Below are 25015 nucleotides of genomic sequence, written 5' to 3' on the forward strand. Positions count from 1 at the left end.
ATGAAGACATTGATTACAAGCACTAGGAACAAATTTCCTGTGTAAGGAGATGCTGTTATTATCAAATCAATTTTCAGGCTAGACCCTGCTCTTGGGACAGTTTAGGTGACCATGTGGCAGATCAGAGTACAGGAAATGACTTCTTGGCATCAACAGTCAAGCCTGACAGTGGCACCACCTGACAATTTTTCAGTATAGCACAAAGGCACTTTCAGAGAGGATGAGGAGAGTAACAAGGAACAAATAAATCAGGAAACACTAGGTCAAACAAGTTATAGGAACAAGATATAAATTGTTTCACTAGTAATAGATCAATTGTATTTATTTTACATTAATTCACACTATTCTTGGGATAACCTTTGTCTGTCAGTAGAGGAAGGCTCTCCAAAGGATATCTCCAGCTTCTGTGAGATAAATGCTTGCTGCTGAAGATTTTCTTCATTTTCCTCCCTATTCTGCTTCCAGGAGTAGATCTGTACCAACTGTGGGAACCGGCATCCCTCAGTTGCTCCACATACCTTGGAAAGTGTCTTTCTTCCACATCCTTTCTCCCCACTTGGGACCCGTGCACTGTCAGTTTTAACCACTAAGCTTTGACAACTGTTGAGCAAAACTATCAATATATTCTACCTATTGTTTTCCCTGACTGCATTGCACGGTGTTAGTACAATTTCATTAGAAACAGCATCACCAAAATGCCTGAGGAAAAATGAGCATCTTCCTACCAGGAGCAATCTCAGCTCCCTAGATGAAAATTTGTGCTATTCTTTCAGCTTCTCATCAAAGTTCCTTGAAGGCTCAGCAGGCCCCCTTGATTGAGAAGCAGTTGGGTTCTCAATGCAAGCTCCACACCCTTCAGTCAACTGCTCCTACCACCTCTTCTACCGGGTATTCAGTTTATCACCCAAAAGGCCAGGTTTGCATTTTGACAAAAATGCTTTTCCTTAGGAGTCCCCTGCCTCTAGCCTCCTGTAGACAATGAGGCAATGATTCTGCTGCTGCCATTATACTGAATCAGCAAAATGTACTTAGAAATTCCCCCTTGTTTCATTCTTGTTTTTTCCCTCTTTCTTTTTTGCTAGTACTCGTACTGGCACCTCTGATGTCTTCTTATTATTTTATTAGGAGCAATTCAGGTTTCACAGCAGATATCTCCTGATTGATCCTTTTTGGCTTTCTTTTCTTTTTTGACCAACCCTCTCTTTCATTGATGTCTAAGGGACTGCTGCTGCTCTGTGAAATTGGACGCTGCTCCCTCCTCCAACCCTTGACCCACAGCAGTCATGAAATGTAATTAATGAAATGAGATGAGACAGCCCCCAGTGCCCTAAGGGGCAATGGGAACCTGCTGTGGTTACAAAAGTGTATGATTTTAATGCCTCATGATAAGAGCTAGCACAAACAAAAAGAAATAATTACTATAGAGCAGTTCAGGGAAACTTTCTGCCTTTTATGACCCTTTGTTTGCAGGGTTTCCTCATTTGCCTGCCTTTTTGAGATGTAAAGGACCAGAGGTAAAGTTTAGTGTGGACAATCACAGTGCAAGTACATTGGTTGTTCAGTATGATGAGACATAATTAATTGACTTAGTTAATTACTTGGCAGATGTAGGCAAAAAATAAAGTGCCTTAGAGTATTTCCAGTATAGACTAGAAGAAATGTCTTTTGATTTATTTTGTGTTTGCTGTCTTTCTTTTGTAAAAATGCACCCCTAGCCCCAACCCCAGTGGAATTCCTGAATCATTTATGCAAGCAGACACAGTTCTTTCACCAGAAAGCTCTTTGAATCTCATCCTAGTGAGGATTAGAGGCTATGTGCCATAACTGACTCACCATGAAGCAAGCCAGTGTGAAGGCTAGGAGTTTTTCCAACGTGCATATTATTTACTGTTCTCTAAGTTAATTATTACTGTTGAAGTATTTTACAATAGTGCTGTTAGACTAAATACTATACCGACATAACTAAAAAATTATCTATAGGCAAAGCTTTGATGTTTAGGACTATGATCCTCCAAAGATTTAAGCATATTCTTAGCTGCAGCCCATGACCCTGTTTAGGTGAGTTTCTCATAGTGCATAAATTTATGTGGGTGCACAAGTTTGCAAAAATGAAAAGGTTGGGAGGCAATAGTAACATGCAGCAAATGAATGGGATGGCACGTACATCATATTCCTCTCATGGCTCTCTGGGGGAAGTCCTACCATAGTAATCCAGTTGTTGCCTCATCAGGTTTTTTGGGGGCATCTCAACAGAGACAAGCTGGAGGAAAATGCTGCTGTTGAGGAAAATACTGCAGTGAGCTGGTGGGTGTTTGCAGAGAAATCCTTGCATGCATCATCCCTGGGAAAGGGGTCTCCTGTGATTGCTGGGAAACTGACTAATCCCTATAAATAAAAAGAACCACACACAAAAAACAAAACAAAAAACCACCACCAAAAAATCCCAAACAAACAGGATAAAAGAAAAGCTGTACTTTTCTGACATGTGACTATGCATTCAAACCCTTTCTTTATTCTTTTTTTTCCTTTTTCTTTCCCTGCCAGTTTAATAGCCTACACAGAGCAGTATGTGGAATATGACCCCTTTATAACTCCTGCTGAGCCTTCCAATCCCTGGATAAGTGATGATGCAGCATTGTGGGACATTGAAATGAGGTAAAAATTAATTGGTAGTTTTAACTAATGTGAGAGTTGCCCTGCCATTTTCTTTATATGCTCTTAACACTGCCCTGTTTGGAAAGGAAGTTGTATGTCTGTACTACAAGATTCAAGAACATAGCTAAAGTTTATCACTGGTATCTTTGAATTATTCAGCCCTTCCACTTTTATATGGCTTGATGTATGGGACTCTGTAAGTCAGGTAATGGATGTTCTTATACCTGTTGAGTACATGCACAGACTCAGGTGTAGGAGCCTAAAGATGTAGGATACTGCTAAGACAGACTTGTTCCAGCACATCTCCAGTTTGTTCCAGCAAATCACATTTGACCCTTGGGAGCCTACTCTTCCCAGCTGCAATGCTCCAGCCCTGCTCTTGTCATGGAATCCCACGAAAAATGCTGCTGGGGAAATGGGATGAGTTATAAGTGGTGGCCATTGCTGCTGTGCAGAGTGAGTTTGGCACAGAAGAATGTAGCTCACATGTGATGTGTGAGACTTGGCAGGTCAGAATTGTAATAGGTTGGGTTTGGGCCTCACCTGTTGGTGAACAAGCTGGCTTGTCTCTGTTATGGTGTCAAATAGATGGAAAGAGGGAGGAATGTCTGGAGGATATTCAATGTCTTGCACCTCAGAGAGTTTCTCAACCCCACCCCCACCCCCCCCCCCAAAAAAAACCAAAAACAAACAAAACAAGCAGAACACTGCAGCAGAGATCATGTTTTGCCCATGTGATGCTGGTGCAAGGGAACTCTGGCCTATGTTTGTGTCTCTTGCCCTCACAGGCTATCCACAATCCTTGTAAAGGGGCTCGAATTGTCCTGCCTGCCTGCCACTATGCCTGACAGCTCCCACAGCAAATTTGAATGGAAATCCCATGCCCCATATTACTTTCACTACTGAATCACATCCTGTGGCCAACAACTGCAATGGCTCAGCAGCTACTCCAGTGTTTAGTTGCTGCCATTTGGCACCAAATCTGAATTTGGAGTTCACTTTAGCAAATTTTTCATAAGAGAATGCCAAATCTAATCCTGTATGTTCTTGAATAATAATTTAGAGATGTTATTGCCTAAGAAAACTGATTCATAGAGAATCTGTGTTCCAGGAAAAGAACAAGATTTTTCCCCATTTAAAAGCCAGGCAGTTTGGGATGTGAAAGTTGTTTTCACCTACTTCTCTGGTAGTCACAGAAATCCATTATCTTCCTAACCTCTGCCCCTCTTCACATAATTTTAGTATTTGGTTTTTTTTTCTTAGCTAGTTTCTCTCATTTTCTCCATCCTCCCTAGTAGGACTAGTACCACATACAGCCCTTGCAAAATACTGCTCTGTAGAAGTCCTCACCCACAAGGTAATCCAGGCATCCATTATTTCTGCATCTGTTGACGTAGCTGCAAATCCCAGAAAAGCTGTCTGTGTCCCTGAAGAATACAATTAACCTGATGTCACAGCCTTATAGGAATTTAAAATAAATGCTTGGCTTCTGCTATGATTTCAGAGTTAAGGAAGGTGATTTTCCTGCAGGTGAAAAAGAGAAAGCTGTAGTGTGGGGAGATGGAAAAACAAACAGCTATGTATTTCCATTTTATTCTCTATTGTAAAAAAACTAACTGCATCTGCATCTGGTTGCAACTTGCATGAATAATTAAATGATCTCCAAGATCCCCTCGTGTTGCCTGCAAAGCTGTTTCCTCAGTTAGGAGGGCAGAGCCCTTGTGCAGGAAAACAGCCTCTGACTGCCAGTGGCAAGGCTGGCTGCTGAGTATGGGCAGCCCTGTGGCACTGGAGTTCATCCTCCATGGCAATCAGGACTCAGGAAATGACACGGAAAGCATTCTGTTTTAGACAGCACTTTGGCCTTTTTTTGTGTGTGCCAGAACATTGTGTAGCTGCAAGAAGAGCAGGTACAGATCTCTGGATTCTGCGGGAAATTCCCTGAGCTTAGATTGTGCATGGCTCTGCACAAGCATGGCTTTTGTGTCCCGATGGCCAGGCTGGTTTGTGTAACAGGTAGGCTGGATCTGCACCTTTGTCTGCAGCACTGCTGGCTCCTGAGGGAGCGCAGGAGGAGCCATCCCAAGTGTGCTGCTCCTCGAGTGAGGACATGCCTATCAATTTTGGTTAGCCTTTACACCAAGAGAAAATGAAAGCAGGCATTTTATTTACCCCTTTGGCTTATTTGTCTTCAGCACAGATCGCCACTGTCCCCTAAGGCTCCATGATTAGGAATCGCTGTGGACATGAGGAGACACATAGTTTAATAGATATGTACTGTTAACAATGGCTCTGCTGTCACACATGGGAGCAGCTGAGCTGTGTTCTAATGGTTGTCTCATAGTATGACGCCATCACACCAGAAGCTTTCAAACACTTTGTGAGCCCAGATTACGCTCTGATGCAGGCTGTCTCATAGGATCCTTGTTGTGATTCCCAGACCAGGCACCACCTCTGCCCATAGGCGTCTCTGCAACGTCTGGCAATTCAAACAACAGCTTATGTAAGTTGGCTGTGTTAAGAAAAAATTAAGGAGAAAGGTTGCTGGTGATTTTGGGTGCCTCTGTATCTCAGTGTCCCAGCTGAGATAGAAAATAAAAGTCTGATTATCATGGAGTAGGAGGAAGATGTTTTTTAGTCTTCTGAGACTTAGGCATGCAAAAATCAGAGGCACTAAAAAATGAAAGACCACAAACCAGTAATCATTTTAGATACTTTGCCTGCACTGCTTCTTAGTGGAACTGCTTTTCTAATGCAAATATGGATCTGAAAATCTGAAGCCATTTTCAAGTGACCAGGCAGTACTCTGTGGGACACAAGAAAATGCTCTGGAGCCCACCAGTGACCCAGGGAACATTGCTGGGAAATTTTTATCTTGATGCATAAGAAATCCTAAGGTACATTTGAGGAGATATGCAAGAAGTGCATAATGGTATGGTATTAATAGAAATGGTATATCCATTTAGGCACGGTATGCTGTTCTTCCAAATGAAACCTACCAGAAATTGCTTTGAAAATAATATCATTCACATTCTCTCTTATGTCACCATGTATGTGGCACCCAAATAGCATCCGTTATTGATTCAAATGATGTAATGATTTAAAGTCCTCCAGTTGCTTTAATGTTGATCCTGGTCTTTATAGGTTTTTTTTTTTGTTATTTGCTAACCTGTATTTCTGAAAAATCTTGATAAAAAAACAACATCTCATCTAATAATCTTCTTCCCTTCACTTAGCAGAAACAGCAGCAGCTGCTTGGACAGCAGGCAGAGATGCACATTCCATCTGTTTTTCCCCTTCTCTCTCCAAACAGCAAAGAACCTAGTCAGCAGCGTGTGAAAAGATGGGGTTTCTCCATGGATGAGGTGCTGAAGGACCCAGTAGGACGAGACCAGTTCCTTCGTTTCCTGGAATCAGAGTTCAGCTCAGAAAACCTCAGGTGAAACCTTTTCAGACTTGACTAAATGAATGGTCCTGATCCTATTCTCTTGTATAGGTGAAATGCAATGTTTGGTGTGTCTGGAACTGCTAAAAACACCCATTTGAATAAAGATGAGAATGGCAGGGTCTGGCCCATAGCACTGCTACAGACGCCTATACTAGACCTATGTGAGTAATCTCAGAAGCAGTTTAGCAGAGCCAGTATTGTCAGGTATCTTCTGCATGCAAGGGCTTGCAGACTTGCATGATGTGATGAGATGCAGCACATTGCTCCTGAGCCCCCTAACAATATATAGTATTTACTTGTGTCTGTATGAGCAGGGCTTGTGGTAGGGAAACAGTATGGATATCATGTGGCTATGAACTTTGCAGTTCTTAGTTGCAGTCAGGTTTGCATCAACTACTTTTAATTTTGGCATGTGCTAACTATCCAACAGCATATCGCACCTTAGCAGGACTCTCTATGTGGGGATTCTGAGTACCTGACTTCTCAAGTTGTGAAGAAGTCAGAACTTCTGTTATGAAACATTATGTATTTATGCACATGATCCTACATCAGGCTGAGAGCCAGTAAACCCCACTTTTTTACTGAATAACACTACAAAGGTGCTCTAGTGGTGCTGTGGTTGTGTCTCAGCACAAGAAGGGGTAAAGGGGCAGGTTCTTGTGGGGCTTTTTTGGGGCAGTCATGTTCCAGAAGGCTAAGTGAGCATTTGCAGGGAAGGCCAGAGAAGCTTGCAGGTTCACTGACAGAACTGTGCCTGCTCTTGGGCTGAACAAGTCAGTCCAGCTTTGGCCTGTGGTTGTAGTGAGCAGACTTGATGTTCTCTATTTTTCCAGCAGATAAGAACCTGACTGCACTGCCTTTTTTAGTTATGGTTTTTTCATTCTATTTCACTTAGAAAATAAAATACATTACTAAAGCATGTGAACAATTGTCACTATAGTGCAGTTGACTAACCTGCAAGACCTGAAAGAGGAATTCCCCAGAAAGTGATTTTTAATGACATTGGAACTTACCATCCTATTTATCAGGTTTCCCTGTCCAAGGAGAAGTACAGAAAGCATGCCAGCAGCAAAACAGTGAAAACTCAATGCACTTTATTGTTTTGAAAAATCCGAAAGATAACCTGTAAGAAAACAAGGGAATGTTACTAATTACACAAATGAGCTTGAAATTTTATTGCTAAACAGGTACTGAACTTGCATATGCTTACTGCAGTTATGTACAGCAGCACTCATTTGCAATTAAATTGTAGTGATGAAGTGCAAAATTAATATACTGAATTAAAATACTCTTCAAATTAGTGCTCTGAAATTAATCTGGAGTTGTGCTAATGAGATCCAGCAGGTTTTATGACTAGCATCTCTCCCCCATGTTCATCCTACTCCAACAAATGGAGAAAGTTTGATTATGAGGAGGCAAACTTCTACCTTTCTTGGTCAGTCAGAGCTGCTCCTCCTGCTGATGCACATTCTCTTTGATTTTGAGATGTAGTGAAGGGAGCTGGCAAAATCAGTGGGCTGGCATAGGCAGGTTAAATCCTGCCTCCTTTGTGGAAGACATTGGCATGATTCTTAATATGGGAACTTTGCTATCATTCTTATGGTATCATTATGATGGTATTGCCTTACGTGGTATTATCTCATATTGGATACATTAGCAAGCCTGCTTAAAGTCTTAAATAAAAGGATGCAAAGGCAGAAATATTCATGAAAAAACTGGAATAGAGTGAATTATTAGCAGTGATGCTTGAGAGAAGAAGGGTTCAGGTGAGGCAGAGAAAGCTCCTTAATTCTCACTGGGAATATGTACCAAAAAAAGAAAGTAACTGCTCGATGCTTATGCAGGCAAGCAAAATCTAAGTTACACTCAACAGCAAAGTTGGGATCTGCCTCATGTAAGCCAACAGCTCAGAAGCACATGCTTTCTTTTTATGAAATATCCTTTTAGAGAGAGAGAAGAGAAGCTGAAGAGGAGTCAGTGAGTGACCTGAGAAGAATTTGTTTCAGCTTTAAGTGGAAACAAAACTAAAAGCACCTAAATTACACTAGAAAGCATCCATCTCTTGTTATCATAAACCTAGAGAGACTGATTCAAATGAGTGCATGGCAGACAACTGCAGTAAAATGACACACATCCCACCCAAACCCTGGGAAGGTGTAAGAAATTTTCTGAAAGCACAGCACTTAGCACCTTGCTAGAAAAGTAACATACAGATTAATAAAAGTTAATCTTCTCTGAATTCTCTTCCCAGTAACTACCCAGAGATCTTGGAACTGTTGCAGCAGGGATGTATTATCTCTTGGGAGTGCCAGTAGGATCTTGGGAGCATCTTTAGGATTAACACTGGCCAGAGCCCTATAAACTGTTGAATTTAATGCAGATAATATGTTGAATTTAAGGCAGATCTGAGAAATTGACTGCTGGAAAACCTAGAAATTCATGGTAGCACTAGAAAAGATTTTGTGAAGTGTGTGCTTGAGAATGCCTTAAAATGAATGTAATTCAGCAATCCAGCAAGGGGACCAAATTCAGCTCTCATACCTTGTGGTGCAAGTCCCAAATCACAGGGCTGATGGTGGTGGGGTATTTCCATCTCTTCCTAGCTGAGAAAAATTGGTCCCAGTGGGGGCCTTGGGTGAGGCACTGCCAGAGATAGCAGCAGACTAGACTCGATGACCTCCCAGATCACCTTCCAGCTGTGTGTCTGTGTTCTAATAAACTTGCAGGATCTTGTCCACCAGTCTCCTGGGCTTGGCTGAGCCCTGTAACTTATTTATTGGCTGTCCATTATTTATGTGGGAGCAGGAAAGCCAGTCAGTTGGTTATATTTCTCTCTGTTTTTATTTTAACTCTTTTCCTTCCTCTGTTTTCTTTCTCCTCTCTGTTGTTATCTTTCATCTACAATTTGTTTTGACTTGGGTGATTTTTGAAGTACCCAAAATATAGCTGACAAAATGCCAAATTTAAAACAAAATAAATAAGAAAGGATAAGAAAAGAAAGGGCATCAGAAAGTTATTATACATTTTTTATGACCTGGGAACCTTCTGAGACATATTGAGATTGCTGAGATGTTAATTTAGCTGGTGGATTGAATTTTTTCCCTCCTAACTTTTAAGAGTGTCAGCTGGAAACAGCAAAGTGGGAATATGGAACATGGGAATTTCACCTGAAGGGAAAGGAGGCTGCACACCTGTTTATAGACCTCAGTGGGAAGCATGTGACACTTTGTGGGAATGCACTGTGGAGCTGGCAATGCATGGATGCAGGCGCCCTGGGCCTTATTGCTTGTGAACATATGTTGAACATGGAGATCGCGGGAAAGGAGTTCTACCTGCAGAAAGTGCTTATAGCTTACATGACTCCTAATGGTTGAAACTTGTTGCCAGGTTCCCCCCCGCCCAGTTTTCATCAGGAAAGGTGAAGTTCAGGCAGGGAGAAGAGCTCATATATGCAGTAAACACGCCGGGCCGCCCCAAAGTCCCGCGTTCCCTAAATTAAGAACGTTGCCCCGGCTGTTCGGAGGCAGTGCCAGAGCTGGAGGGCTGAGCGGAGTGCGGGCGGTGCGGGGCAGTGCCGGGCGGTGCCGGCAGGCGGCGCCATCGCCCCGCGCTGCGCGGTTCCCTCAGCGGGCCCGGGCAGGGCCTCTCGGCGGATACTGCGCACGGCCGGCGGGCGCTGCCCCGCGGCAGCGACAAAAGGGCTGTCCTGCCCCACGGCACTGAAAGGAATTGCAGCAGAAGGAGGGACTTGCACCCTGCACCGCGTGTGAGGGGAGAGGAGAAGGGGAGTGGAGGGGGAGGCCTGCGGGACGCTTGCCCCGTCCCCACCGACACTGCGGTCTCCTTGGCAGGTCCCCAATGCTCCAGCGTGCAGCTTTGCAGCGTCTGCCAGACCCCAGCTTGCTCGCCAAGGACAGATTTTTGTTTGTATTGGCCATACCAAGCTCACCATGCCAAGGATCTGACCACTAAATAACACAAAGATGTGAATACTGCCCCTGTCTGAACTGCATTTTGATTTTTATCAGTTGCTTTCATTCATTTCCTGGCTGAGATGTTCAAAGTTAGTTCTTGGTGGATGGAAGACGGTTTGTGAATGGTTAGAGATGTGAGACCGGAGGGGCATGGGATACTGGCATGGAACCACTGAGGCAAAGAGAGAAGTGTGCTTGGATTCTGACCTCAGATAATCACTTGATGAATTCACTGTCAAGCTAGAGGTGTTGTGTGCACCCCCAAGATGAGGATACAACATTGCCCTTGTCTTGACTGTTGTTCCTCAGTTTCTGGAGTCATCCATATTTTGCCTCCTGATGAGGATTTAAAATAAATTTTTGTTTTACAGTGTACCTCAGAAGCAGCCACTCCCCTGCTACTCACCCTGTCCTTCCTTAGCAGCCTTTTCACTGGGGGACATCTTTGAACAGCAGTGACCAAGCACCTCTGCAGTGCCCTGCAGGGAGGCAGAGTGCACATGCAGAGGTCCAGGAGCTCTCTGTGCCTTGGGGGAGCTGTGGAGGATAAATGCCATTGTAGGATATCTTCTGCAAGTGACAGCAGTTTAATTACAAGCTGGATGAGGCTGAAATGGTTTTTGCCACTGACAACACTTCAGGACACCATATTATCAGCCTTCTCCAGTCCTTACATGCTGTTTTATAAAGGACAAAGAACGTGTGATCAATGCTGCTGCTCCCTCTGTGCAGACAGTCCCTGTGCCAGTCCTGCTCTGCTTAAAGGGCACCTGTGGAGAGGACATACAAGGACATCTCCCTTCTCCCCTGCCCTGTGCAAAGGTGTCCGCTGGACATCTGTCTCCTACAGAAAGAGAGGAGGCAATGCAGGATTTTCACCTGACTCCTTGTGAACTTGTGCTTCAGAAATTGCAGGATTCAGGGAGTGCATTTGCACTTTATAATTGAGCAGAATTTCCAGCATAGTCATTGTAGGTTGGCTCCTTTCCTTAGTAGAAATACCTGCTTCTCTCTTGTAAATGCTATAAATCCCATAGGAAACCCTGCTTATGTGTTGGCTTCAGGTTGATTCCTCATGGCAGAGAATTTGCCTTGGAGTTGAAGCCTTGGGGGACTGGGTACCCCTCTTTGATGTTGCTTGATTTTCAGATGCCAGCTATAGTGAATAGCTTTGAAATTTTTACCAAGACAAAACTCCCCTTTGCCTTGAAGAGAGCATCCAGCCTTGGGCATGAATTCACAATTGCTTGCAGTAAGAAGAGCTTGTTCTTGTTACTGTCAGGTTGGTCTGGTTGGTTGGTTTTCAGATTGAGCCAAATGGTTATTAAAATGGATGGTGCTCCTGTTCTGGCAAGCTGTCACTTCTCAGCGTTCCCAGCTCTCTCACAAGCATGCTTTCCCAGCCTGCCTCCCTGGCTCCAGGGGCAGAAGATAAGCCAGGAGAAAAGGTTCTCTCTAGCCAAATGTTGGTCTGAAGTGTCCCAGCTACTCTGGAATGATTAGCATCTTTTCTTCCTATGCCTTTTCTGTGTTCACATGTTCCTATTACATCTGAAATTGAATGCTAAAGTATTTTCAAATAATGGAAACCACATATGGCATCAGATTACTGCGCTGTGAGTGCCACCCTTCACTCTCTGCATGTATGTGATAAGTGGGGATGTCACTGCTCAAATGACAAGGCAGGATATCAGGTGCACTAAACTCTCAAAGATGGAAAAGCACCAACCATGCCCACTCCTCCACCAACCCCAGATACTCTATTTCAGTTCCTGACATCAAATGTCACCTTGTTAGAACCACAAGTATGTGACTCCAAAGGTACTGATATAGTGTTGGAGTGTACCCCAGTCTGTTTTACTGAGCCTGTCAAGGAAATGGAAAAACCATAGGAAGGAATATCATCAAGTGGCTTGGGTGAGTCAGGGCTGTGGCATGAGGCCCCCTGATGGTCGGGAAGAAGCAGCAGACAGGCAAGGAGGATTTAGCCTGGCCTTGCATGTAGTGTGGATGTCGTTTTCCCCCCAAACTGACTGCCTCTATTGCAGTTAGGATACCAGGCTAAATGGGGTAGCTGCCTCATTTGTTTGCAATAACACCACTGTTTCCCGGGTGTTTAGATACTGCCTGCAGCCATTAAGGAAGCTAGAGTGAGGAACAGCACAGGAGTCACCAGGCTGCTGTCTCCTCCACCCATCCTCACTGCCATCGGGATTTTTGTTTGGGACAGACTCTGTCTTCCTCCTTCACCATGGAGGAATATTTGCCTTAGTGGCAGCACACTGAAACCACTGAATCATTTGGGGTGAGAAATCCGGACTTCAGTTACAGTTCATAAGGGAACTGGTTTATAAGGGAGACACAGGATTTTCCAAGTTGTGCAGCTCTTGCAGATGCCCTGAACAAGCAGTGACCCAGACATTCCCTGTCGCCTCTGCACAGTCTGCCCAGCAGAGAGAGTGTGTAAGAGCAGTGCAACCTGGACAATGGGCACGTTTGCCAGGGCGTAGGAAAGAGCTGGCTATTGCAGGTGGCTGCAAAGGTGCTTTCAGTACCTGTTTGCCCCGTAGCCCTCAGCACTCTCTGTGGAGCACTATTGTGCTTGCTCAACCAGGTTGCAGGGCCCAGGTACTCAGGGCAGATACCCTTCAGGGATGCCTTCTTGCTGGAAGATAGAGTTGACCTAAATAAAAGGCTACTGGGCACCATGCATCTTCTGAATTAATCACCTGAAAGAGCATATCTCTTTTAGCAATAAATAAAACTAGCACCACCAACAAAATGTCTTTTCTTTTTCCTAGGATAAAAGACAAAAGACATGCATGTTGCTCTTGCAAAAAATTCTGTGGTCTTTGTTTTCACAGATCTAGATATGGATTATGTCCTTAGTCATCAAGGGGATTATCTTCTCAGTATTTATGAACTTACTTTAGTCTGTAAGCATAGCCTAGTCAAGGAAATACCCCTGTAAAATAGGAGTATGGCATGACAAGAGTCATCTTTTCTCATGGCATCCATCTGAATGCTGGTCAGTTTACAAGTAAAAAAAATCTCTAAGTGGCATTGCTACAACTTCACACTGGAAATGATATAAATGTTAAGTTTGTTCTTCATTTTAATCCCCTGTGGATGACGAGTCCTGCAGGCAGGAATGACCAGCACATTGCAGTGGGGCTGTGGGAGGCAGAGCCTCCTCCTCTCCTCCAGCTGCATAGCTCTGGAGGTTTCCTGTTTGCCTACCTAATCTGACACTTCTGCAGGGGCAGTTGAATTAGAATGTATCACTTCTTAAGGTCAGTGTTCTGGTCTTAGCCAAAATATAAGGGGTTGATGTAAAGTACATCCCCTTGAAATCATGCTAACATGGAGAGTCTTCTGTGAATTCTGATAGATGTAGGATTAGGTTCGATGTCTGTTTTAGGACTCTGCCTAGGCTTATTCCCAAAATCTTACCTAGATTTCTGTCTTTTTCTCTTCTCTGCCCTTTTAATTTTTGCCTAGTACAGGTTTTGGTTGGCTGTCCAAGATCTGAAGAAACGACCTTTACAGGATGTGACCACAAGAGTGGAAGAAATCTGGCAAGAGTTTCTAGCTCCTGGGGCCCAAAGTGCTATTAACCTGGATTCCCACAGCTATGAAAAAACAAGCCAAAATGTCAAAGACCCAGGGAGATATACATATGAAGATGCACAGGTTAGTTTTTGGTTTTATGCAACTACTGCTAATGAAACTCTCAGTTTTAATATGATATTCTACTATCACATTGTCACTGCTCACTTGTAAGAAAAAGGAGATGCACAGTTTGAAGTGACTTTGAGGATATCTGTTCAAGCTGGGTAAATGATATTTTCATTGAATCTATCTGTTATAACAGGCTAAGGCTCCTCTGGGAACAAATGTTCCAAAATCTACAAGTCTGCAAGGCTCTGCAAGCTGGAGCCATGTCTCAGAGAAAGCACAGATGAAAAAGTGCTATACAGTTCAGCTTGTCTGTCTGTGCTACCTGTCATCAGTCTGCCATATTTATAGAATGGCCAATGTCAGATCAAAACCCTGGCTAATACACTTTCTAAAATTTTTTTTTATACCTAATTATATCCCCCTGCCAAACCCCAAATGCAGCAGCTCCCTCCAACACAGCTAGAAATTTGTCCACCAGACAATACCTTAGAGTAATGATAGGACAGTAGGCAATGCAATGAGCTTAATCCTTCCCTCCTAAGGCTCCAGATATATCAGGGAAATTTTTACAGATAAACTGTACATGGAAAATGCCTTGAGGGAAACAGATAATTTGAGAAAAACTGCTATAAGCTAGGGTAAAGCTGCATAACCTTCTGGAAAGTGAAAATATAATTTTCTAATTTTTAAAAAAGAAAAATGAAGAAGGGATCATTTGGCAAATATTACTAGGGACACAATGAAAATATATCCTCCTCATAATAACTTTTATTATTTACCAAAAGCAAATGAAAAGAATTCCTGGGTTTGGGGATTTTTTTAATTGGCATTCAAAAGCAATTCTTCAAAATGCTCCACTAACAAAATACTTTCATCTCAGGGGAGATGTTTTGGACCACTTATACAAGGTTAGGCAATGAATTTTTCAAACCAGCATCAAATACTCTTATTTTCCTGAATGCAATCTTGCTCCTTGGGGCCAGCAGAGAAGGAATGTGCACGATGTTTCAGGGCAGTCCCCTGTGAATATCAGGCAACTTAAATGCCCTTTCTAAAGCTGAGAGATACAGGAGTGTGAAGACATTCTGGATAAGATGTATTCTTTGCTTGGCAGTTGTAGTGAAAAAGAACTGCATGCATCACCTGAAAAAAATGATAATGGCAAAATGCAGGCTAAAGTAGATAGGTGAGTAATGGGGGAATTGATTAAATTGATAAGTAGAAGTACTAAGAATAAGACAAATGTTTAGATGATGAGTATTTAATTAGAAGAAGACACAGAGGATTTAGCCTTGAACTGATCGGTTCACAATGTAATTGCCATTCAAAGGAGAGCTGATAAAATCAAGCTGGAGCCCTGGCAGTTAAACTGCAATTTTAGCTCCTTGGGTTAATTTTATTTCAGTGGGTTTTTACACTGACAGAACTCTTCAATTCATCTGTTGTGGTTCATGGACACAGAAATATGAGGCAAAGGTAGACCTTCAAGGGCCAGCTATGGTTATCTTGGAGACTGAATCTATTGAATCCTCAAGAGAGGATAGCACAATGTGGAAGGTGAACCCAGTTACCTTCTTGGGCAGTGGGCTTCTGGTAGCTCTCCAAAGGCCAAGCAGGCTGTTTGTGACTGCTTGACTGGATAGCTGAGAAGGTGTTCTAACACAAGCAGGAAAAAGCAGGACATTGCTGAAGGGTGCAGTGCCCTGGTAGAGATTTTTTCTGGCTCATCCTGGAGAAGGGAAGTTTTTGTTTGCCTATCCACTTCATGCGAGCCAATGCAGATGGCCCCAGGGTGCAGTAAATCTCCCAGGGCCTGCCATGGTGTTTCTCACAGGTCAGCCCTGCCACTGCAAAGGCTCTCATCCATGAATCTGCAGCAGCTGCCTTATCTCAGCACCCTGGCACCAGGAGTCCATGGGAGCTCCCACACATCCCACATTCCTAGGGACTCAACCAGATACAGCTAATCAAAACACCCTCTGTGGGAGGGGAAAATACGAGTGTTGTCCTGTCCTGAGTAGCTTTAGCACAAAGAAGAAAACAACTGAAATGTACTTGTAAGTAAAGAACGAGAAAAAATTTAGTTTACTCAACAGCACATTCTTTGAGTGCCTACAGGTCTGAGCCACTACAAGGAAGGAAAAGTGTTGGCTGATCTGAGAAAAATAGTTCAATACTCCTGCAGTGGAAGAACAGGAGAAAGTGATGTGGCACTCTAGTTGTGACTTGAGAGATCCACAAAATGCCAATTCTGTATAAAAAGCACTGGAAATGGACACATTGCTGTACTTGGGAAAGGCAAGGTGTAGCAGAGCACATTCAGGCCAGCAAATGCTTTATAACAGGAAGTTGAAAGCAAAGCATCATTTGTTATCGGGTGCTTAACAGTCTACATTGATGTGCTTCTTTGCACACCCTTGGCTCCCAGCCCCAAAGAGCTCTCCCAGATGCTGCTCAACCATCTGGTAAGGCAGCTAGCCTGGATAAAAACATGGAGAAAAAAGGCTTTTGGCAAACATTCCTCACACTTCAAACCTCTTTGTCCCCAGGCCAGTCATGGTCTGAAAGCAAATGGGTCCTCTGTTCAAGAAAATCTCAGCTTCAAATCTCAGTCCCCAAAGCGCTCGTAAACCAAACCTGAATTTGGTGTGCATTTATTATTTCAGACAGACCTCTCTCTGAGACAGATGCCTGTTCCACAGAAGGAAGTGTTGTGCCATTTCCCCATCTCAGCTTGAGATGCTGTGTCCCTCAGTGCTGCTGCACTCCACAGTCCTGCACTGCTGGGCTTGCAGGGAGTTGCCCCTCCTGCTGTGGCTCCCGCAGGTGCCATCGCCCACCCCATGCCCAGCTCAAGCTGTGCCAGCACATCTCAGCTCTGAGCAGAGTGTGCAGTGCTGGCTCAGCCTGCACTCCCCTCCCCAGCTGTCCAGCTTGTTGGTGTCTCTGTCCTTGAGCAGCCCAGTGCTGCCCCAAGCTCTGTCCTCATCATCAGCTCTGCCAGCTATCTTGATCCGCAGCACCTTCTGTCATTTTAGTCCTGGGCCCCTCCAGAGGGGAGCCTACCAATTTAGCTGATTATTTTCTGCTCTTAAACAACTGTCCTCTGAGTAAAATATTATGATTATCAAACCATTTTCACTGGGGAGCAAAGCAGCTTTTAATACAGGGGGCATCGTCAGGAAAGGTCAGTTCAATTAAACAGTGAAGTACTTAGCAGGATGTAAGCTCCCACAGGACTTATCAGCATCGTTGAACAACCAATGTGGGGCCCTGCAATATGAAGCAGGCACTACCAGCTCTGGAAAGTAAATAGGTTTGGGTCCATCTGAATGGCCTCTTTTGTCTAATGAAGTTGCAGACAGCCAAAGTAATTCATCTTTACATGGGAGCACAGAGCTGTGAGTGTGACAATTATGGCTTATCTGTACATGTTATTAGTTTTTTAACCATTCTTCCCCTACCCCCATCAAGCATCTCCTTGCCTCTTCTGAAATGTCTTTCTGCCTTGAGAAAATCTTTAATCCCTTCCTCTGTCCCTTGGTGTTGGGAGCTAGTATCACCAGGATGCATTGTGTTTCTTCACAGTAATGTTTGTAGGGTCATTTAGTCTACATTTACTAGTAGACTTCAGAGCTAGGTGTACCAGAGCCAGGTAAGCCACACAGTTGGCTTTGAAATTCCTTTCCTGTTTTCTTTGTTTATTTTTACTCTTTAATAAATAAAATAGAGTATTAGATTGACATTCATTTACCTGAACTAACCAGCTGTTGTTTCTATTAAGATAATTCAGGGAAATTCAGTTCTGATCCAGGCTCTGTTAGGAATTTTAACTGGCTTTTTTCAGATCCTTGGCTAATTCCAGAGCAGATTTAGACCATAATTCTAAATTCCGGGCAGCTCAAACCAGAAATGTACCTGTCCCAGATTTGAAACATAGAATAATTTGGGGCAGAAGGCACCTTTAAAGTTCATCTAGTCCAGCTACCCTGAAATGAGCAGGGTAGATCTTTAATTAGATCAGGTTTCTCAGAGCCCTGTTCATCTTGACCTTGAATGTTTCCGGAGATATGGAATCCACCACCTCTCTGGACAATCTTGGCCAGAGTTTCGTTATCGTCATTGTACAAACTTTCTTCCTTAAATCTAATCTTGAGATTTGAGCCCAGTTCTTGCTCTCAGCTGCCTCATATGTAGTTCAGTTTGTTCTGGACTGTGACAGAGATACAAGTCCTTGCAGGATTCATCAGTGGTCAGTTGTATCAGGAAGCTCAAGGTGCTGAGAGAATTTGATGGGATCCTGTTGAATTCAAAACCAAACTCCCAAGTTTAAGCAAGGATCTCTTGGAAGTGAAATGTTATTTCTTACCAAGAAGGGAAAAGGAGGGAGGACTTCTCCTAACTTTGTGTTTTCAAGCATGCACAAGATGTGAAAGTCCTGGTGTCTATTCAGTGGGCATAGAGAATTCCTTTTGTAGGTCTGGAGCAAAATCATAGCATGGAAGGAAGATGTGAAAATAATCATTCATTATGTATTTGTATCATATTTCATGTAAGAACTTGGAGAAGCATTATTCCTGTTTTCTTAAGGTTTTGTGCAGTCACCCAAGTTATGTGCATGCGTGTAAAGGACAATGACTAAGGGTTGGTTAGCAGTGCAGGCAGCCGGCAAGGGGACACGGGACAGACCAAGGTGCTCTGCCTCTAAGAGGGGATCAAGTCCACCTAAACCAGTGCTGCTCAGAGACACTGAGCCTGTGCTGTGGGGAATTGAAAGCACTGCCACATGACATCACAGTACATGACATCAGCTCCAGAGGTCCTGGGGGCTTTTGACAGCCTGCACCTTCCTGTGGAGGTTAGGGACTGCACAAGGACTTGACCTTTTTTCCCCTCTCCTTCTTTGGCTCTGATTCTGTGGGACTGGAGGAAAAAATTGTTCCTTTCACTGCACTCTGGTTCTCTTCCTTGTATTTGGGTTATGGTGACTGCAGAAAACACACAGAGTCTCACTGTTGTGTGTTTATTACAATTAGAAGCAAAAGTGCAAGCTCCTGCCCTTGTGGATTTCACAAAACAACATACAAAGCATTCTGAAATCAAGAGCCCCACAAATACAGCCAGAAGAGTAGTTAGATGTCTGGAGGAAAAATAGAAAGGGATGGTGGAGGCTTACGCTGCTGTGCCTGGTGCTGTGGAAAGCAGGAAACAAAAAACTTGAAGCAGAGGTTTATATAGGAGCAGATACTCTGTGTTGTTATTTTCCTGTTTTGCTTTGTTGGGAGTTTTGTTTTTAAATGTACGTATGCGCCACACATCAGAAAGTACTTTTTTTATCTTCTGCCTTCCATTTTAATTTGTAGTTTAGCAGTCATGTTAACATCTATCATTCAGCCTTTGTCTTGCTGTTCCCTTTCTGTCTCTGAAGGCATCAGGGATCAAACTACTGTCTAGGCTAATGTCCTTCTGTCACACACGAGTAGAAAAAGGGCCAGGAAAAAGTCACAAGTGACCCTTCTCCTTGCAGACACAGTGACAGAAGGCAACAGATCTCTTCAAATGAAAGATCATGGGAAATGGGGTAACAAGAACAGTCAGCATATTCCCACAGGACAATAGTCTGCCTGTAATTCAGGGTGCTGATCCTGCCAAGATGTCTAAAACTACATGCATGAGTATTAACAGTGCCTCAGTGCCAGACATTTCATACCTCCAAAAAATACCTTTAGATGGATTACATGGGAAAGTCTCTAGCTTGTTCAAAAATTGAATTCAGCACTCAGACTCTGGGACTCTTGTGTCAGTAGTGTGCACTGTGCTTCTTGAAAGCAACAACTGCATGTTCAGATCCAGAGCAAGAGAATTTCCTCTTCATGTGAAGGTCAGGGAGCTGCTGATACTGTTTCTTTTCTCCCCAAATAGGGAGTGAAAGTGCTTGCAAGTGTGTCCTTTCATCTCATCAAGAAGCCAGAACCCCAGGAGTCCACTTCTCACGGACTTTGAGGTTATGGTCTCTTCCTGCTAAACCCATGCACTGCAGGAACACCATGGTCTTTAATTTTTTTAAGGGCTTGTTACCTTCCTGAGTGTTCACACTCCTAATTAAAAATTTAAGAAAAAATCCCTGGGAAGATCTATCAGCAATACATTTCATATCCCTGCTCAGCCCACAGCAGGTATGAATGTGGGCTGTCAATATAGGGTTTGCTCGCAAACAGTTAAAAGATTTCAGCATACATTTGGGCTCTGAGATCTTGAGTTCAACCACTTAATGGCAGCCCAAGATGTCATAGCAGCAGATATCGTGCAGCCAAAATGTTGATGAGGCATGGAAAACTGTTTATCTGTCCAGTACTTGTTCTCTAGGTAGGCATCCAAGCAGGGCTGGTGTTCCCTATCTCACCATAGCCACCTTTACTCAGAAGCTGTGTCCTGCTTGAATCTGTGGGGCTGTATCCTGCTCTATCACCATCTCCTATGGAACAGAATGTCCCACTGAAATATAACTTCCTTCTGCTGTGTGAGGGGTTCTGCATGTTCTTCTCCTTGGTACAATTCAGCTTTTTGGCAGGATTTTGCATGGAGCAAACAAGGAGGAAGTTGCTGACAGCCTGCAGGTGTCAAGGTGTTGACCCAAAGGTTAACTAGTTACACCTCATAGCTGTACCACAGCATCTACAGGAGGGAAAAACCTCATCTTTATTGCTGCAACTCCTACCTATTGTATTGTTTGGAAAAGAAATGCCAGTCTCCTGAATGCTACATAAGGTTGTTCCCTCCTCCCAGGCAAAACCTTTTCTCTTGGGCTTTTTGCCAGTAGCCAGGATTTGGCGCATATTGAGAGAATCAGCCTCTTAGCCATGATCATTGTTCTCAAAACCTAAAGCTGCTCATATGGCGTTAGACTCCCGGCAGCCCACTCTTGTCTCCCAGGATAGCCCTTGCTATATTTAGGACTAAATCCTCCTGCAATACCAAGTTGACCCCTTAACTGCACAGCAATCAACAGCCCTTTGCCTCTAGTCCTCTGCACTGTGTCTGCCATTGACCCTCAACAGCTCTGCCCTCACATTTGTGTTTGGAGATATGAAGCAAACCAGTTGTCTCATCAATTTATAGAGGAACCATTGCTAAATTTATGTGTTTCTTTTTATCAATGTGCTTTTCCATGAAAGATTTACATTGTGTTTCCAACTATGTATCTACAGGGCTAAACAAAGGATTTCTGTGTATTACTCAAAATGAGCTCTCATTGCTTACAGTTATCCCTCTTGGTAAGGCTCTTTCTTACATTCCTGTGCCTTCAGCCCCATGTAATTTCATTTGTGGGCTGAAAAAAATTATGCTTTTTAGCTTAGCAGGGTGGTTGGTCTATATTACAGGATATTTATTCTTTTTTTTTTTCCCTTAGTAGTAAAAGCAACTTGGTTGAGCGTGAAGAAAATGCACCAGCTAAAACGTGGTTTACATTATGTGCCTTGAATACTTGAGACTGGCAAAAAAGATTTCCAGAGCAATTCACTCTTGACCAAGACCCTTATGTGCCATTTAGCAACCTGGAGCATTTCTTTTCCAACTGTAAATCCAGGCCAGCCACGAGGTCCTGCAGCAGCCAGAGCACCCAGTCCCGCCTGGCCCTGCTAGATGGCAGCACTGCCAGGCTCCGGGAAGGGGCTCACCCTGGTTCATGCAGGCAGGCAGCTCAAACAGGCACTACAGCATTTTTGGGAAGAGTGAAATCCTAAATGCAGAGACCAGAATAAGCCGATCCAAAAGCGCTCTTAGTGGAGGTTTGGAAACATTAAAGGGAATTAGAATAAAAAATACATGTTTCTCTGCTTTCTAACCCTACTGGTGTTTTCCCATCAAGTTCAATCAGGGCAAATGTGAAGGTCTCTTCTGCAGCTTCTTCACTGTTTGGCTCATCTCAACTGTGCCTGCTACCAGCTACTTCAGCTTCCAGAGCTGATGCAGCAATTTTTACTGCTTTTTCCAAAGTGCATTTTAGCACTACCATTTAGGTTGAATGCAATTGATCATAATTGCTCCTAAAAAGCATTGCATTCAGTTTTGGCACAAGCAACTGCCAAAGAGGAGTAGGTGTCCTTTCCTTTCTTTGGCTTTTTGGGAGATCCTGGTGGTGGTGTGGTAGGGGGTTCTGCTGGTCAAACAGGTTTCTTGAGGATGAGCTGGGAAGAGTACAGCGGAATTAACAGGACACATCTCTAACAACCCATAGATAGCAGGTTTTGATGACTGCAGTATGTGTGTATGCTGGCACAGGGGTTAACCTCAGCTCCTTTGCCACAAATGTCTGTGCAGAGCAGGGGTGCTGACAGACAGGCACTAGGCTGCTGCCAAGTCTAATTGGAAGGTGCAGCAGTCACACACCATGTGCTTGCAGAAGCGTCTGCTTTCTCCTTCCCACGTCCTCTTTGTACTATAGAGACAGCTTTTCCAAAAACAAACTCCAGGCAGGTTCTCAGCTGGCATCTCTTCCCATCCTTCCAGCAAAGGCCACAAGGCCTTCACTCAGGCAGCACTCTCTCATGTGTGAATCTGCAGTAAATTCCTCCCCAGTGCCAAGCATACAGGTGGCACAAATATTAGCATTCATTGCAGTATGCTGTTATTTATTTAGTTGTTTAATCTACTGCTTTACATTGCTCGTGGCCTTTTCTTTTAATGGATTTGTCTGACATGCTGCAAATCTCCTTTGGAGTTGGCCAGAGGTTCGGCTGTATGCTTGCAATACAAAAGGGGTCTCCAAATCAGCTCTCACTAGTTAATGTCAGGTGTTGGTGACAGGGTGAAGGAATGCTCCAAAAGAATCCAGATGTTAGTGCAATAACTACAGTAAGGAGGTTTCTGACCAGTTTATGAAAGGCAAAGTGGACCCTTGCAGCTCAAGTACATCTCAACAGCTATCTAGCCTTAGTGTAAACTCCCCAAAATAAGCTAAAAATCGTGGAATAGAATCATTAAGGTGGGAAAATACCCCAAAGATCATGAAGTACAAGCTTTGACCAAACACTGCCATGTCAATTAAATCACAGCACTAAGTGCTACCTCCATTCATTTCTTGAACACTTCCAGGACTGTCTCCCTTTCTTTCATTTCTTCTCATTCTGTCACTAGCTGCCTTGGAGAAGATGCTGACCCCCACCTGGCTACATCATCCTTTCAGAGAATTGTAGAGTGATAAGGTTTCCTATGAACCTCCTTTTCTCCAGGCTGAACAATCCCAGCTCCTTCAGCTGCTCCTTATCTGAGTAACTTTATAGACTCATCACCATTTCCACTGCCCTTCTCTGGACATGCTCCAACATCTCAGTTTCTTTCTTGCAGTGAGGGGCTCAAAACCGGACACAGGGCTCAAAGTGTGGCCTCACCAGTGCCAAGTACAGGGGGACAATCCCTGCCCTGGTCCTGCTGGCCATGCTGTTGCTGATACAGGCCAGGATGCCATTGGCCTTCTTGGCTACCTGAGCACACTCTGGCTCACGTTCAGCTACTGCAGACCAGCTCTCTCAGGTCCTTTTCTGCCAGGCAGCTTTCCAGTCACTCATCCCCCTGCCTAAAGCACTGCATGGGGTTGCTGTGACCCAAGTGCAGGATCTGGCACTTGACCTTGCTGAACCTCTTACCACTGGCCTTGGCTCGTTGATCCAGCATGTCCAGATCCCTCTGCAGAGCCTTCCTGCCCTCCAGCAGATCAACACTTCCACCCAGCTTAGTGTCATATGTGAACCTGCTGATGGTGCACTTGATCCCCTCATCATAAATAATCACCCATCAACAATAAAGATGTTTAACAGGGCTGACCCCAGTACTGAGCTCTGGGGCCATCACTGGTGACTGATGCCAGGATGTAACTCCATTCACCACCACTCTCTCAGCCCAGCCATTTTGATAGTTTTTAACCCATCAATGAGTGCACCTCTCCAAACCAGAGGCTGCAGGCTTCCCCAGGAGAAGGCCATGGGAGACTGTATTGAAGGCTTTGCTGAAGTCCAGGTAGACTTAATCCACAGCCTTTCCCTCATCCACCAGGCAGGTCACCTGGCTATAAAAGGAGATCAGATTGGTCAGGCAGGATGTACTTTTCCTATACCCACGCTAGCTGGGCCTGGTAACTTGGTTGTTCTGTATGTGCTGTGTAATGGTAGCCAAGATGATCTGTTCCATAAATTTGCTAAATGGGAAACCTGTGCTTGAAGTGAGCAAAGAATTGGCCATTTCCTTATTCCCCATCATCACCTAAAGTTTGCAGTTGTGTTTAGGCACAAACAGGGAAAAATTTTTATCAGCAAGTTCAAATTTAAGGGCTTTCTGGAATCTACCTGGTGTTCCAAGTTCATTCAGAGAACATTGTGCTTGACCTTCACAACTCCAAAATAATCTCAAGCCTGTCACAAAATATCAAGATGAGTAACATACTAGTGGAACTAGGAATGGATGTTTAACCACCGATTCTCTTCTTGATTCATATACACAAATCATAGGAAAGAACCAAGGTTTTCTGCTAAAAAGAAACATTCTTAACAGAGAAGATAATTCCTGGGATCTACCACGTGCCTTATGCAAGTCAGATGTTTTTTTTATCATTCAGGTTTTTTCCCACATTTTTCTTGAGTGTTCCCAATGTTCTGCTTATCTGGCAGCCATGCCCTCCTCAGGGTCACTGTGCTTTGACTGAGAGGGGGAAGAGAGACCTGAGATCACATTGCAGCACATTGATTTGGAGCAGGTGCAGCTTTGAGATGGTTTCTGCTATCTCAGCCACCTCCTACATTCCCGTCTGGATTGCAAACTTTATTTTTTCCTCCCCCTTTCCCCTCTTGTCAGGAATAATTTACTAAGCCTGTCCTTCATCTCTTTCCAAAGGTAAAGCTTGTGGAAGGAAAATAGCCAAGAGATGCTGAACCTTATCAGGGTTTACTTCCCTGCACTTAAGCTGTCAGCTGTCAGGGGTGGGATTTCCTGTTGGTTTCACTTAATTGTAAAAGAGAATTTTTTGGTGATTTATCTCATTGGTTCCTTTTTTTTTTTTCTAGAAGGGACAACATTTCCTCCTTTTAAATGTACTGTTTGTTCTTCTTTATATCATATAATGGTTGTGGCAAGTAGAATGGTTATGTTGTGTGAAGTGTAGCTCTCATGACGGAAGACCATGTACAGACAGTATACTCAGTGAAGCTGGACAGCCCCCACTGCATATTTTCCCCACCATGGAAAATATGAAAATGGAAAATCC

General features: G+C 43.8%; 1 protein-coding gene across 15 annotated transcripts in view; it reads left to right on the forward strand.

The window, feature by feature from the left end:
* Window positions 1–25015, forward strand: part of RGS6 (regulator of G protein signaling 6) — a 249500-nt gene that overhangs the window by 195527 nt on the left and 28958 nt on the right. For all 15 annotated transcript variants that reach the window (XM_064713750.1, XM_064713752.1, XM_064713751.1 and 12 more), the window contains 3 exons: window positions 2545–2655; window positions 5969–6094; window positions 13584–13770. In XM_064713750.1, the coding sequence (XP_064569820.1) occupies window positions 2545–2655; window positions 5969–6094; window positions 13584–13770 (424 nt within the window). The remainder of the gene's footprint in view (window positions 1–2544; window positions 2656–5968; window positions 6095–13583; window positions 13771–25015) is intronic.

Source organism: Zonotrichia leucophrys, chromosome 5 (genome assembly GCF_028769735.1).
Source record: "Zonotrichia leucophrys gambelii isolate GWCS_2022_RI chromosome 5, RI_Zleu_2.0, whole genome shotgun sequence".
NCBI classification, from domain to species: Eukaryota; Metazoa; Chordata; class Aves; order Passeriformes; family Passerellidae; genus Zonotrichia; species Zonotrichia leucophrys.